At 40.3% G+C, this 15,180-nt stretch overlaps 1 protein-coding gene across 2 annotated transcripts in view; it reads left to right on the top strand.

Moving 5' to 3' along the window:
• The window catches only part of CSMD1 (CUB and Sushi multiple domains 1), a 2,045,798-nt gene that overhangs the window by 1,627,276 nt on the left and 403,342 nt on the right, over positions 1-15,180 (top strand). For both annotated transcript variants that reach the window (XM_005562521.5, XM_065518732.2), the window contains exons 19-21: positions 6,128-6,244; positions 8,240-8,455; positions 14,851-15,039. In XM_005562521.5, the coding sequence (XP_005562578.3) occupies positions 6,128-6,244; positions 8,240-8,455; positions 14,851-15,039 (522 nt within the window). The remainder of the gene's footprint in view (positions 1-6,127; positions 6,245-8,239; positions 8,456-14,850; positions 15,040-15,180) is intronic.

Raw genomic sequence — 15,180 nt, 5'->3', positions numbered from 1 at the left:
ATGTGCTTTGCCGTGAACATCAGCAGGAAGCCGCAGGAATGAGTTGGCAGGGAAACCTCAGCAGACAACCTGTCTCAGGGCAGCCTGCTAACACGGGGTTGCTTCTGATCTTCTGCGTTTCCTCCAACCTTGTGTCGCTTACTCCATAGTCACCATCCTGGGAGTGGACATTTGCCAGGATGTGCATTCATCACTTCGTTGATTCACCAGCATGTCCATCATACTCTAATCACCTAGACCTCCTTTGAGTTTAGAAAACAAGTTAGTATTCTTGTTCTTGGAATAAATCAGACCTAGTTATCTGAATTTATTTATTTATTTATTTATTTATTTATTTATTTATTTTGACAGAGTCTAGCTTTCTCACACAGGCTGGAGTGAGTGGCGCAATCTCGGCTCACTGCAAGCTCCACCTCCCGGGTTCACGCCATTCTCCTGCCTCAGCCTCCCGTGTAGCTGAGACTACAGGCGCCTGCCACCATGCCCGGCTAATTTTTTGTATTTTTTTTTTTAGTAGAGACGGGGTTTCACTGCATTAGCCAGGATGATCTCCATCTCCTGACCTCATGATCCACCCGCCTCAGCCTCCCAAAGTGCTGGGATTACAGGCGTGAGCCACTGTGCCCGCCCATTATCTGGATTTTTAAAACTAAGTTATTTGCCTTCCCCATTGGAATGTAAACATTGAAAAAACAGGGACTTAATCTGTCTTATTCATTGTTCTGTGCCCAGCAACATCAAAGAGTGTTTGGAAAACAGTAGTATGTTTCTTAATAAGTAACTCTAAATGCAGGATTGGATGGATGAATGGATAAAAGCAGAGGACAAAAGACAGAACTTGAAAAACGGGTGGATGGGTCAGGCGCGGTGGCTCATGCCTGTAATCCCAGCACTTTGGGAGGCCGAGGCAGGGCAGGTAGATCACTTGAGGTCAGGAGTTCGAGACTAGCCTGGCCAACAGGGTGAAACCCCGTCTCTACTAAAAATACAAAAAAATTAGTTGGCCGTGGTGGCACATGCCACCTACAGGGGAGGCTGAGGCAGGAGAATTGCTTGAACCCAGGAGGCAGAGGTTGCAGTGAGCCAAGATCTCATCACCGCATTCCAGCCTGGACAAAGAAGCAAGCCTCGGTCTCAAAAAAAAAAAAAAAGGAAAAAAGAAAAAAGAAACAGTTGGATGCTTTACTTCAACTCAGTCAGGAAAATATCACAACATATGTCTCCTCTTTTGTTCTTCAATGATTTCTGCATATCTTAGTCCTCCTTCCAAAAGATTTCTGATGTAACATACCTGCATCCTTGATGTTGGGTAGGTTACATAAATAGTAAAGTAAAACTCAAGAAATTACAGCATTAAGGACAGCAACAGTAAAATTTTACTGTGTCTTTTACAGCTACTCAGAAAAGGATCCACCATGCATGAAGAGACAGATTAATGTAATTCAAATTATGGGCAGCTATATTTGTAGCTCTGCTAAAGGAATGTAGGCATGTCTACATATGAATATAGCCATAACCTGTATAGACACTAAAATGTAATTCAGGTATTTCATTTTATTCTCTCCTCTCCTCACTTCAATTTTAGGTGAGAATACCAATTCAATTCTCCACACATCAAATTTCCTTTTCCTGAAAAATATTATAGGATTTGTGGACAGAATTACTTTTATGTAAAGTCTTCATGATATGTGAATTGGACTGCATTGTGTTTGCACCCATATAAATCTAAACGAGCCTGACAGCAGCTTTATCTCTAACTTTCTGTCTCACTTTGCACCTAATGACAGTGTGACGGGGCTGGTTAGTGATTTCCAGGTTCCATGAGATATGGTTGGAAAACATCAAAAAGAGGGCAGAGCACATTCCCTCCCAGATTTTTCCCCAATAGATGATCAAGTAACTTTTCTTGATGATATGAAGACAGAGGATAAAATAAAGATTGATTGTTTTCATGCTGTTAAATGTAGTTGGATATGACTTAATTTTAACAGTTTATATTACATATGCAGATTTTGGGATACAGACCACTGACAAGTAGCTTTGGATATAAGATGTCTCAGTTTTACTTAAAATGTTTTAAATTTATTATGGTGAATGTTTTCATAAAAATCTGAGAAGTTATTGCATCAATTCACACGAATCCAATCACATACCAGTGAAAAGTGACCAATCCAAAGCTTCTGAATTCAGGACTCCTCCGTCCTCTGCTGGTTTTCTTCCCACTACATGGTGCACTGGCTTCAGTTGCCTCTGTGGAAGCTTACGTCTACATTCACTGCACCAGTGATCTCACGTCGTTGTGGTCTCCCTTCTACCCCTTGCTCAACCCTCTTTCATGGACTCCAGACCTGTGCATCCAGTTGCAATGTCAACCATTCCACACACAAGCCCAGCAGACATGGAGCTTCAGTATCCAGAGCTGAATGCCTGCCTTACTCTCATAACCTCATTCTCTCAATGTCTCAAGTCTCCCCCTGTAGTTATTTCACACTCAGGTTAAGTCCTCACAATCAACCCCAGCTCCTCCTTTTTTTTAATCGTAATGCCCACCTCCCATTCAGGAGAAAGTCCCACTGGCTCTGCCTTCAGGACACAGCCAGGTTCAGACCATGTCTTGTCATCTTGCTGCCAATGACCTGGTTCGGGGTCCTGATCGCCTTCCTCCCTCCACCCCTGTGTGTTCTCTCAGCACGGCCTCAGGAGCAGGGCCCTGCCACCCCCGTGTGTTCTATCAGCACAGCCTCAGGAGCAGGGCTAAACCCTAGGTAGGTCATGAGGTTGCGTCCTTTTCTAGGTAGGGCCGTCCAGTGCCCCATCATGTCACTGAAAGAAACCTCCAACTCTTCTGAGGACCACCGGCCACAGAGGTGTCCTTTCTGTTCCCTACACCTGCAGCTCCACTGTAGCTTGAGCCCTGGTCCTAGCCACTTTCTCTCCCCAAATTCTTCCCCAGGTATTCAGTGTTTCCCTTGTCTCTCTCAAGTCCTTATCTATAGACCACTTCCTAAGTATGGCACCCCTGGCCACCCACAGCCTCGGACTATCCCATCCCTCTTTCTCGATTTTCTTCACAGTCATGTGTCATCTCCCAACATTGTACATCATCTGCCTTTTATGTTGTTATGGGTTTTATCCTGTCTTTTCCAACTAGAATGCATACTTTACAAGGGCAGATATTTTATCTCTCTTATTATTGATCATCCCTGATGCTGGGGACAGGGCCTGCTCCATAGCAGGTGCCAAATAACTATGTGTTGAGTAATTTCAAGTGGGATGTATAATGTCTTCTTTCACAGTGGAATGTGGAGTCACTGCAATCTGAAGATGCAAAAATTCCATGAGAAATTCTTAAAATATTCTAGAACTTATTTTAAAAATTTTCTATTTTGCTGGTTTTTACATCACGCCTCCCATGAGGTTTACATATTAAAGGAGATGATTTGTTCCCTTAAGATGCATGGTTAGTGAGCATGATGAGGCTTGTCACATCTTTCATAGATTATCTAATACTTTTGTGAATATTATTTGTGGAAGAGGCTTTTATAAAACATAATTCAGAATGATCATACTAGTTGGAAGAAGTTACTCAGAATATCATTTACCTCATGATAGGTCATCCTACCTAGTTTACGAAAGGAAGTATAAATACATACATGCACAGAATGGGGACATGTTTAAAAAAAAAAGCAAAAGAATCTTGTGAAATGCATAGTAAATTGTGACACTGAGTGATGTTTTGCTTGTGAGACACTATTGTGAGCTGCTTACATGTCTTCACTGATTTCATTCTTCAGCAAGCAGGAATGAGTTGTGATTTCTGCCCCCATTTACATATAAGGCTATGGAAACACAGAGGAGTAGAGAACCTTGCACATATAAGTGGATGTATTAGTCAGTGTGCTCCAGAGAAACAGAACCAAGATTTGTTGTGGGAATTGGCTCATGTGATTGAGAGGTCAAAAGTCCCACGATCTGCCCTCTGCAAGCTAGACACCTGGAAAAGCCAGTGGCATAATTAAGGCTGAGGCTGAAGACCTGGGAACCAGGGGAGCTGAAGGTGTATGTCCTGGGTCTGATGGTTCAAGAACCAGGAGCTCAGAAGTCAGGGTCAAGAGAAGATGGATGTCCCAGCTCAGGAAAAGATAAATTTTTTATTCACTCTGCCTTTTCTTTCTTTCTTTCTTTCTTTCTTTCTTTCTTTCTTTCTTTCTTTCTTTCTTTCTTTCTTTCTTTCTTTCTTTCTTTCTTTCTTTCTTTCTTTCTTTCTTTCTTCTTTCTTTCTTTCTTTCTTTCTTTCTTTCTTTCTTTCTTTCTTTCTTTCTTTCTTTCTTTCTCTCTCTCTCTCTCTCTCTCTCTCTCTCTCTCTCTCCCCTCCCTCCCTCCCTCCCTCTCTCTCTCTATCTTCCCCCTCCATCCCTCCCTCCTTCCCTCCCCCTCCCTCCCTCCCTCCCTCTCTCTCTCTCTCTTTCTCTCTCTCTCTCTCTCTTTCTTTCTTTCTTTTTTTTGATGGAGTTTCACTCTTGTTGCCCCAGGCTGGAGGACAATGGCACGATCTCATCTCACTGCAACCTCCGCCTCCCGGGTTCAATTGATTTTCCTGCCTCAGCCTTCTGAGTAGCTGGAATTATAGGCTCCCGCCACTATCCCTGGCTAATTTTTTGTATTTTTGGTAAAGATGGGGTTTTGCCATGCTGGCCAGGCTGGTCTTGAACTCCTGACCTCAGGTGATCCACCTGCCTCAGCCTCCCAAAGTGCTGGGATGACAGGTGTGAGCCACCGTGCCCAGGCTTTTCTCTACCTTTTTATTCGGTTTAAGCCCTCAGCAGATTGAATGATGCCAGTTCACACTGGTGAAGGCAAATCTTCACTTGGTCCACTGCTTCAAATGCTAATCTCTCCTAGCAGCACCCTCACAGACATGCCCAGCCTCTTACCAGCTATCTGGGCAGCCGTTAGCCCAGTCATGCGGGCACGTAACCTTCACCACCACGGTGGAGGTGCTGCAGTGAGGGTGGGCAGCCAGGTCTCGAGATCTGAGCTGGTGGCATCCATAGGCCTCACAACTGCAGGTGGACAGGTTCCAGGAGAAGGGCAAGACCCGGAGCACTTGGTGACTCACAAGACACGTGGCTGTTTGTTTGCAGAGCATGAATAGCAATTGCCTTTCCTGCCTCTACCCTCTGGCTCTGGTGACTCCATTTCCTTTTATTCTTTTTCAGTTCAGTGCTTCCATTCAGAGGATAGTTTGAGAGGTCTTAAGATATGAAATAAAAGGAGAAAGTTGGTGGGAACATGTCAATATTCTCCTCTTGATGTTTGTAAAATTAGGGTATATGGAGTCTATTCAAAATGTTAAATTATTGATGTCTTAAGAATTGAATTCCTGTTAGCAACTCTCAGTAGGTAATGTTTAGATCAGTATCTATCAGTAGGTACCATTTTAATCATTTAGTATCGATTACCCACTGTAAATTGTGTTCTATAATGGCAATCATTGCAAACACCTATCCATGAGATGGATTTTATCATAATTTCTGTTTTCAAGATAGGAGAAATGTAAAGGATTGAGAGACTTACCAGAGATCACAGAGCTAGTGAGTAGCTGAGCCAGCATTTGAACTCATAACTTCCTGACATCAGAGTTGAGCACTTAAGCTCCCATATTCTGCTGACAGCCTAATTATTGCCACTTTCCCATTGAAATGATTACATAAAACTTTCTCTTCTTTTCTTCCAAAATGAGTGTCTGAAGTGAGTGTTTGAACGTGGCATGGTTTGTTCAGGAGATTGGAACTCACTGAGGTGCTGAAGGAGACCAGCAGCTCTCAGGAGTGCAAACCTGCACTATTTCTGCAATTCTGAGGCTTGTGAATGCAGGTTCCCGTTCTCCGGCTGTGCTTTATTCTGTGTTATGTTGTCAAGGTTTTGTAGTGGTTAACATGCCTACATATGAACCAGCATAATATATTTGCAAGTAACATAAAGCTCAGGTTTTACTTGGTTTTTCTTGCATATGACATTAGATCTGTTAAGCCTCCTGCAAATTCCATGCCATTTAACCAGTATTTTGTTCTGGCAATCATTGTGAAACTTTAGTGCTACAACCATCTCTCTTTATTATTTTAAGCCCTGTGTGGAGGCTACATCCATGGAAAGAGTGGAACAGTCCTTTCTCCTGGGTTTCCAGATTTTTATCCAAACTCTCTAAACTGCACGTGGACCATTGAAGTGTCTCACGGAAAAGGTAAGAATCTATCATAGGTCTCAAACATACCAACAAGTAAATGAGACAGAAACGTGGGAACAAAACCGAAAACATATTACAGTGTAAGCAAGTGAGATAACTACTTTTCTCATGTATAGTTCAAAACTTTGACTTATTATTTAATAAGATTTTGGAAGAAAAAATAGTCTTTCAACTGTATAATAAAAACAGATTCCTTGTTTTGCTCTCTGTTTATCAGATAACCTGAATATATGCATGTGAATAAAAGCTTGAAATCTAGGTATCGTGGTAAGGAATAAAGGCATCTATTCAATAAAATGTGACAATTAAATAAAAGGAAATAAGTGATTGTCTAACTTCTAATTTCCATAATAAATCTGGGACAGTTTTTGTACTTTCCTTGTATTTTATGTTTACCCCGTATCATCACACATAATGAATAATTTATCTTCACATAATCCAGAGATGCCTCATGGAATAGATATTTCTATCCTCAATTATACATAAGCATAGTGAAGACCAGGACATTTTGCACTTTGTGTAGGAAATGTAGATTATAATCACTAGGTTTAGGATCGTAGCCTGACTGTTTTTCCTGTGACTGAACTTGTCATTTTTAAGAGTCTATTTGGGGCCAGGTGAAGTGGCTCATGCTTGTAATCCCAGCACTTTGGGAGGCCAGGACAGGCATATCACCTGAGGTCAGGAGTTCCAGACCAGACTAGCCAATATGGTGAAACCTGTCTCTACTAAAAATACAAAAAAAATTAGCCAGGCATCGTGTACATCCCTGTAATCCCAGCTACTCTAGGGGCTGAGTCAGGAGAATGGCTTGAACACAGGAGGCGGAAGTTGCAGTGAGCTGAGATTGCGCCACTGCACTCCAGCCTGGGAGATAAGTGAGACTCTATTTTAAAAAATAAAATACAAAAGAGTCTGTTTGAAATTTCAATCACATAAGTGTTATGTAGACTTTGTCTTTTCACATAGATTTGAACCCTAGTTAATATTAAATGGCTACATTTTATTATGTATACTGTGTGACACTATGTATGCTACCATGAATGACAGGAAAGAAGAAGTTGCTCTGAAGGAAACTGAGCATAAAGGAGGCACAGATTATGAGTGACCAAAGTTTTATAATCATAAAAATACACATTTTTATTAGAAGGTATCTATTCACAGTTAATTTTATTGATTTCACTATAGGAATCCAGAAATAAGACTTTGTAGTTGTGGTTACTGTGAGGTCATATGCTTTAGGGGCATCTGAAACTACATTTTTAAGGAAGTTTTTCCTCATTTATACAGATCTCCAACTAAGATTTTTCTAAAGGACACTTGTTTAGTGTAAATTGAAAAATCGTCTGGTCCTTTGTCCCTCAGGGACAAATACTGTCCCTAAGAGCCTACTGACAATTTTTGAATGAAGCCCATTGTAAACATTCTCACCTGTTTTTCTTAAATATCCATATCTATGCCAATATCTACATCTATATCTGTATCTATATATCACTACATCTATAATCTCCTTATCTACCTCAGTATTCGTATCCACATCATATCTTCCTATTTACGTCATATCTGTACTTATATGCACTTAAGTATTTATTTTTGTTGTTTATCCCCTCTGCTTTTTTTCATTTCTAAAGCCATCCTCTTTCCACCCATTTTCCTCTTGAACTTCAAAGCTAGACTTACATATTAAGAAAACATTTTAATATTTTGATTAAGGCTTGGTGTGTCTAAGTCCAGAAAAAAATTTTCAGCAACTGTTACTTCTCCTAACCTCTCTCTTTTTCTCTCTCTCCTCTACCCCTCTCTCAATCTCTGTCTCATCTCTCTATCATCTCTGTCTCTGTGGCTGTTACTCTCTGGAACCTGTCTTCCCCTGTCATTTCCTCTTCCTCTCCATTTCTTTCATCTCTGTCTCTGTCTCTGTGTCTCTCTGCCCCTCTCCCTCTCTGCCCTCCGTGTCTCTTTCTCTCTCTCTCTCCCCCCTTCATTTCTCAGGAGTTCAGATGATCTTTCACACCTTTCATCTTGAGAGTTCCCACGACTATTTACTGATCACAGAGGACGGAAGTTTCTCCGAGCCCGTCGCCAGGCTCACTGGGTCAGTGTTACCTCATACGATCAAGGCAGGCTTGTTTGGAAACTTCACTGCCCAGCTTCGGTTTATATCAGACTTCTCAATTTCATACGAGGGCTTCAACATCACGTTTTCAGGTATGTTGGTCTTGTTTGCTGTTTCTCTCCTATGGCAACAATACTGCTATTTCTCTTCGTGAGAATGTGTGTGAGTGTGTGTGTGTGTGTGTGTAATGTGTGCATGAGTGTGTGTTTGTGCATGCGTGACTGCAGGCATGATTCCAGCCGATGGGGTGCAGGAAGCTGAGCCTTCACAAAGCAGGGTACAAGTACAGTTATGTGGCATCCAGAAAATGCCACTTTGTGTTACACAATCTGTGAATTCTCATCTCTGAAAAATCTGTAAATGTCACTATCTTCTGCAAAGCCCTTCTTACTCGATTCTCTTCACCAACTCTACAAGATCTCTGAGGAAATTTCCTCATTGGGAGGCGTCCTCAAGGTCAGTTGTCACCTGATTGCATTGGTTTCTACCCTTCATAGTTGCCAATATTTGCATTGACAACCACCTCTAGGATGAAGGAAGCACGTGGACACACACAGTTGAGGATGAGCTTATAGTTTCATGTATTCATATGCAGTGACAAAAAATACTCCAAGTTAGGTAACATCATTATTTTTAATGATAATATATAGATAATATTTGCACAAGGTTTATATTACAGCAGAAATTATTTGTATGAGTTAGCTTGTTTAATTTGTATAGTTTATGACATAGATGCTCTTTTTTTTTACAGATACAAAAAAATTACCCCCACTTAAAAGCTGACCAAACATGTGAGAGATAAACATGGTCATATAAACAAAATGTGAATGGGTCACATTTGAGTGTGAATGGGTCACACTCAGAACCTCTGCAACATCTTCATTTCCAGCACGCCCCTACCCTCTGCCAACAGAGAGGGCCCTGCTGCCAATGGATAGGAACAATCACGTTAACTTGCATTTGTGCATATGATGCTTTGGACAAAGAGAGTTTTCCTTCTTTATTCCTCATAGCCCAGATCAAATGTAATTTTCATAAGATGGTCCCTGGGCACCACAGTCACATGTAATTTATTCTACTTTTGAGATCTCAGAAATTCCTTAATAACTTTTGATGCCACTTACGAGATTATGTGTTGCAATATTTGAGTATGTATCTTATCCCCCAGACTAAGACTAAAAATCTTGGTAGAAAGTTTGCTTGCCCCACTTTTATATAAACAGCAGCTCTACTGCTGTATCTTACTCATAAGTAAGACGAGTTATTCGTAAGTAAGATGATTTTCCACTGTATGGGGATTGACACCTCTAACCCTTGTATTATTCAAGGTCAACTGTACTTGAATAATACATGGGTTAGGGGTGTCAACCCCCGCACAGTGGAAAATCTGAGTATGACTCTTAACGCCCCCAAATCTCAACTACTAATAGGTTGACCAAAGGCCTACAGTCAATTAACACATAAATAAACTAGTATCTACATATATTTTGTGCTTTCATGACATACCTAACATTTAACTAATTTTTAAGATCTGTCTTGATGGCACGGTTCATCTGCATGTGTTTTTAAGTTGTAGCAAATCTCCAAAAAATTGCCAATATGTTTATTGAAAACAATTCATGTTCCAATGGACTCAAGTAGTTCAAACTCACACTTTTCTTTTTTTTTTTTTTAAGTTTTTTTTTTTAATTTATTTATTATTATTATACTTTAAGTTGTAGTGTACATGTGCATAACGTGCAGGTTTGTTACATACTTTTCAAGAGCCAACTATAAGAAGAACTTCACGATTGCCTACTAACTACTGCATGATGAGAAGCATTATGTAAAATAAAATAGTGTCTTCAAGGAAAATATTTCTTGGGGATTTCAACATGCTCTAAACTATTTTCTCCTCCCTGTAATTCTACCTAGTTGCCATTTATCTTAATCTGACTTTATTGATTTTTCTTGGTATTTCACTGCTCACGTGAAGCTTTCAAGACTGGCTCAGACCACTTGAGTTCTTGGAAATTTGTTGTAATCAGCAGTAATCATGAAACGTGCCACTTTATATATCAAAGACTTAAATCTTTCCAACACTAATTCCTAAATCCCTCTCTCTGTGCATTCTCCCCTGGTGTATCGCAATTAGTATCACTATGAGAATATCACTTCCTCCTGTTCTTACTTTCATCATGATCCAAAATGAATTTAAATAGACTTCTCCAAAAAAAGAAAATGGCAGCAACACAAGTCTGTTGTTCACTTCTGCAGGTGTTTCTCAGGAGTCTACGCAAATTCTGTTCATTTTACTGCATCAGTTTCTTATTCCGGTGCCCTTAGCACAGGGCTGACGGTAACTCTTTTGATGACTACTGTCTTAGTCTGTTTGTGCCACTTGCCATAATAGAATACCTGATAGTAAGTAATTTATAAATAATAGAAATTCGTTTCTCAGTTCTGGAAGCTGAGAAGTCCAAGATCAAGGTGCTGGCGTCTGGGGTGAGCCTTCTTGCTGTGTCATCACATGGCAGAGGATATAAGACCAAAAAGGGAGGCTCGCCATGTCCCCATGTGGTAGAAGACCAGAAGTCCTTTTATAATGGCTTTAATCCATTAATGAGGGTGGATCCCTCATGACCTAAACATCCCCAAAAAGGGGATCAAATTTCCAGCACATGGATTTTGGGTAACACTCTCAGACCATACAAATAACCAAAAGTCAGAATGGAACTATACAGCTGACATTCTCATTATAAACTACTTACACAAGCAAGCAAGCCAACAACCACATACTCTTTCATGGATCTTTAAAGTGGGAACAGTCTGTAAACATTTAGAACAATTCATCTCAATATAACCAGTAGAAAATAATACCTAAAGCCTGCAGAAGAAATCAATTCCATCTAGACAGTTGCACACAAGCAGAAAGGTTTTTAAAAAATAAAAAAAAATAACACTTTTGATTGCAAAGCCAACTTTAAGGTAAACAAGTTCCTTAGATATGTTAGAGGAGTAATTTCAATTGGAAAGATTTTTGCCTCGAAACTGGGCTGCACACAATTGCCAGTGACACTGATACCATGGAGTTTATTTTTTAAGTATACAAATAACAAGCAACGTTATTATACAAATGAAGCATTTACCCATCCAGAGACTTTGTTGTTTATCATGAATGGCATTCAGATGCTTTTATATCTGCCTTCTTTCCTGGTAATCGAGTTTATTTCTGCCTTTCTCAGAAGGCCTTAATAAAGCAGTATTTCCTGATTGTGTGTCCTTGTCAGTATTTCTGCAGATGTTAATGGTAACATTGTAGAAAAAGAGCCCCATATTGCAGTTGGTTTAGCTAAATCTGCGCAATCCCCATTTTACATAACGTTGTCTGCTACTGGTTGCTAACTGTGTGCACTGGATACTCCACACTTACTTTCCCACCCGCTACGATGTGTCTACTTCTTGAATGCTAACTTCTAGTGAATTAGCATCATTTCTCAGTCATTCTCTTCAAAAGGTTAAAACTTGGATAACTTTGCGACTTCACATATGTGGTTTTCTCTTCATTCAAAAGCCTTGGTGGCAGGCATCTGTCGTCCCAGCTACTCGGGAGACTGAGGCAGGAGAATGGCATGAACCTGGGAGGCGGAACTTGCAGTGAGCTGAGATGGTGCCACTGCAGCCTGGGTGACAGAGCGAGACTTTTTTTTTTTTTTTCTCCTAAAAAAACCTTTTCTGCGTCTTTCGTGAGGCAAAACTCCTCCTGTCCGGGTCGGAGGGAGTCTCTGACATGCGGCCTTTCTTCTTTTCCCTGCGCGGAGTTTGTTTTCTTCTGGATAACATAGGAGAAAACGTTTCCATGACAACGTTCTCACACCAAAATTGTTTATTTCCCACAATTACTTTTCTGTATTTGCCTCCTTCAGTGGTACCATGAATTTTCAAATGAGGATACTGTTTCTTCTTCTGTGGTTGAGTCATGAGTACCTGGGACAGAGGAGAGTGTACTCATTCTTTAATTGCCTAGGCAGGTCTCTTTGACAGGCTGAGACTTGGTTGTGAAGCAGAGAATGGACAGTCCAGCTAATTTGGGTGGGCTGTCAGCAGAAGGAGGTGCAACAGGAGGACCAGGCCACCAAATTTAGGATAAAGAAGAGGGGCACTGTGGCCAGACCGACCCCTGAAACTGAGGGGAACGTGGAAGGATGTGAAGTTAGTTATGGAGGGCACATAACATAAGTAACTTGGATGTTAATGGTGAATGTTGCATGAAGCCATTGAATGGATTTGAAGAGCTTGACATGATCTGACCTTTTTCAATGTTATTTGAAAGATAATATGTGAGTCTCAACAGGAACATGTTATACAATCCCAGCAAGAGATGCCAGATGGAAGCTCAGATGACAGGAAGGATGCTAGGGTAGAGCTGACTTGATTGGTAGGAAGCGAAGGTGTGGCATAAAATACAGAGTGGGATCAAGGTTTTCAACCTGCATGAATGAGGATGCTATGCTTTGCATCAAAAACACTAAGAGTAAAGCAGGTTTGGGAAGAAAATACAGACTTTTTCTCTTGCAGATATTAAGGGATGTATTCAAAAGCAATTGACAAGAGTCTTCAGTTCATATAACAGGATCATATTAAAGAAAAAGAAATACTGGAAACCCATCAGCAGAGTTAATTTCAACACGTGGGGCAGCAGACGATCCGAATCAGCCAATTGAAAAGTAGGGTCCAGTGAGTTAGGAGGAGAGTGGCATCCCAGAAGCTAAGAAAGGACAGCCTTTTAAGAAAGAAGAGAGCATTCAATTGTTTTAAAACCTACTTAGTAAGAGGAGGACTAAGAATTGACCATTGGTTTTTGCATCGAGTGGTCACTGTGACTTTGGTAAGACGTATTTGAGTGGAAGGCTGTGAAGGAAAACCTGAATAGATGAGATGAAGAGAGGCTTGGAGGGGAAGTTGGGAAAATGGAAGATACACCCAACACTTTGAAAAGTTTGTGCTAATGATAACCAGAGAAATGATATGGTGGTTGGGTGACTGTGAAGTCCTGAGATTGGTGGTGTTAGTTTGTTTTGTTGGTTGGTTTGGTTGTTTACCTCATTCTTAAGATTGATGTATTTTTATCTTGATGGAAATAAGAGAATTGATGAGGAAAAGAAAAAGGATAAACTCCAAGAACAAAGTGTTTAAGTAGGTGAGAAGATGGAATTCTGAGGACAATACACTTTTCTTGAGTTAGATGAAGATGAACATGTACAAAGTGTAAATAACTTTGTATAATAGTGATTAAGTGACAATTAATGTAAGAGAATCCTTACAAAGCCTAATCAAGATGGTTACAACTAATACACACCTTCGAACCTCATGATATTGTTTCAGGCTTTCTGTCCTTTTAAGTATCTTTCAGAGGATATTGTATAAACTATGGAGTAAAAATATACACAAAGCAAAGAACCACAGGATCATGATGTTTGTTTATATAAGATAATAGGTATAGCATATAATAATATCAAATTATTCTCCTATTTGGCAAGAGTTTTCAGTTGTTTTTAAAGAAATGACAGGAAACGTATGGTTTGAATTGAGTGTACACAGTATATCCTTAGAGAGAAGGAAAGTGATAACAGCAAGGTGTGAGATAGTAATTCTAGTACAAAATCTTGTCTCCTACTTTTCAATCTCGCACTGTTTACAGATTGAAAATAAACAGAGGAAAATTCCACTATTCCTCACTGAGGTATATTCTAGAGGTGAAATTGGCTATGATAAGCTTTCCACAAACACAACCCTGTGCCTTTGCTTTTATGTTATGCTTCATGCCTTAGTTATCAAAAAGCACCTTCGGGAGGGATACAGTAACCAATTTAAGCAATTAGAAATATCAGTGAAATTATTCCACACTTTAAAATGGACAGTTTTGAAGTGAATTATATCATTTTAATATGCTATTTGTCTGTTTGTCTTCAATTACATAATAATTGTACACATTTATGGGGTGCATGTGATATTTTGATACATGAGTAGAATGTGTGACAAACATATCAAGATACTTAAGATACCCATCACCTCAAACATTTATTACTTCTTTGTGTTGGGAACATTTCAAATCTTGCCTTTGAGCTATTTTGAAATGTACACTTTATTATTACTCACGATGGTCACCTTACTCTGCTATCAAGTATTAGAACATATTCCTTCTAACTGTATCCTTGTATCCATTGACCAACATCACTTTATCCTTCCCTCCATACACCCCCTTCCCAGCCTCTAGTAACTCTCATTCTTACTTGTCAATTTAAAAAAAAAAAATACTAAATACCATGTCATTTGTCATTAGACAGTTCATAGTACAAGACAAAAAATGCACGTAACAGTTATAAGTGTTTGGGGAAAATATATATGTAGATTTATTTTTTGTAATAGCACCTTTCTACTCTGGCTATTTAATCATTGTGTATTTACCCAGATCCTCATGCATTTACTCTGTCTCTGCATGCCTCAGAGTACGACCTGGAGCCGTGTGATGATCCTGGAGTCCCTGCCTTCAGCCGAAGAATTGGTTTTCACTTTGGTGTGGGAGACTCTCTGACGTTTTCCTGCTTCCCGGGATATCGCTTAGAAGGTGCAACCAAGCTTACCTGCCTGGGTGGGGGCCGCCGTGTGTGGAGTGCACCTCTGCCAAGGTGTGTGGGTAGGTGGTCACACGCTTTCATTTCATTCATCCATGGGGGCAGGGCATAGCCCAGGCAAGAAGCCCAGGGTGGTCGGGACGGGGTGGGGGGTTGTTGACAAGGAAGGAGGGGGTGAGATTATGGGCCCCACTCTGCCAAGC

Source organism: Macaca fascicularis, chromosome 8, assembly GCF_037993035.2.
Source record: "Macaca fascicularis isolate 582-1 chromosome 8, T2T-MFA8v1.1".
NCBI classification, from domain to species: Eukaryota; Metazoa; Chordata; class Mammalia; order Primates; family Cercopithecidae; genus Macaca; species Macaca fascicularis.
Note: the sequence above shows the minus strand (reverse complement) of the source record. Positions and strands in the feature narration are given on the sequence as shown.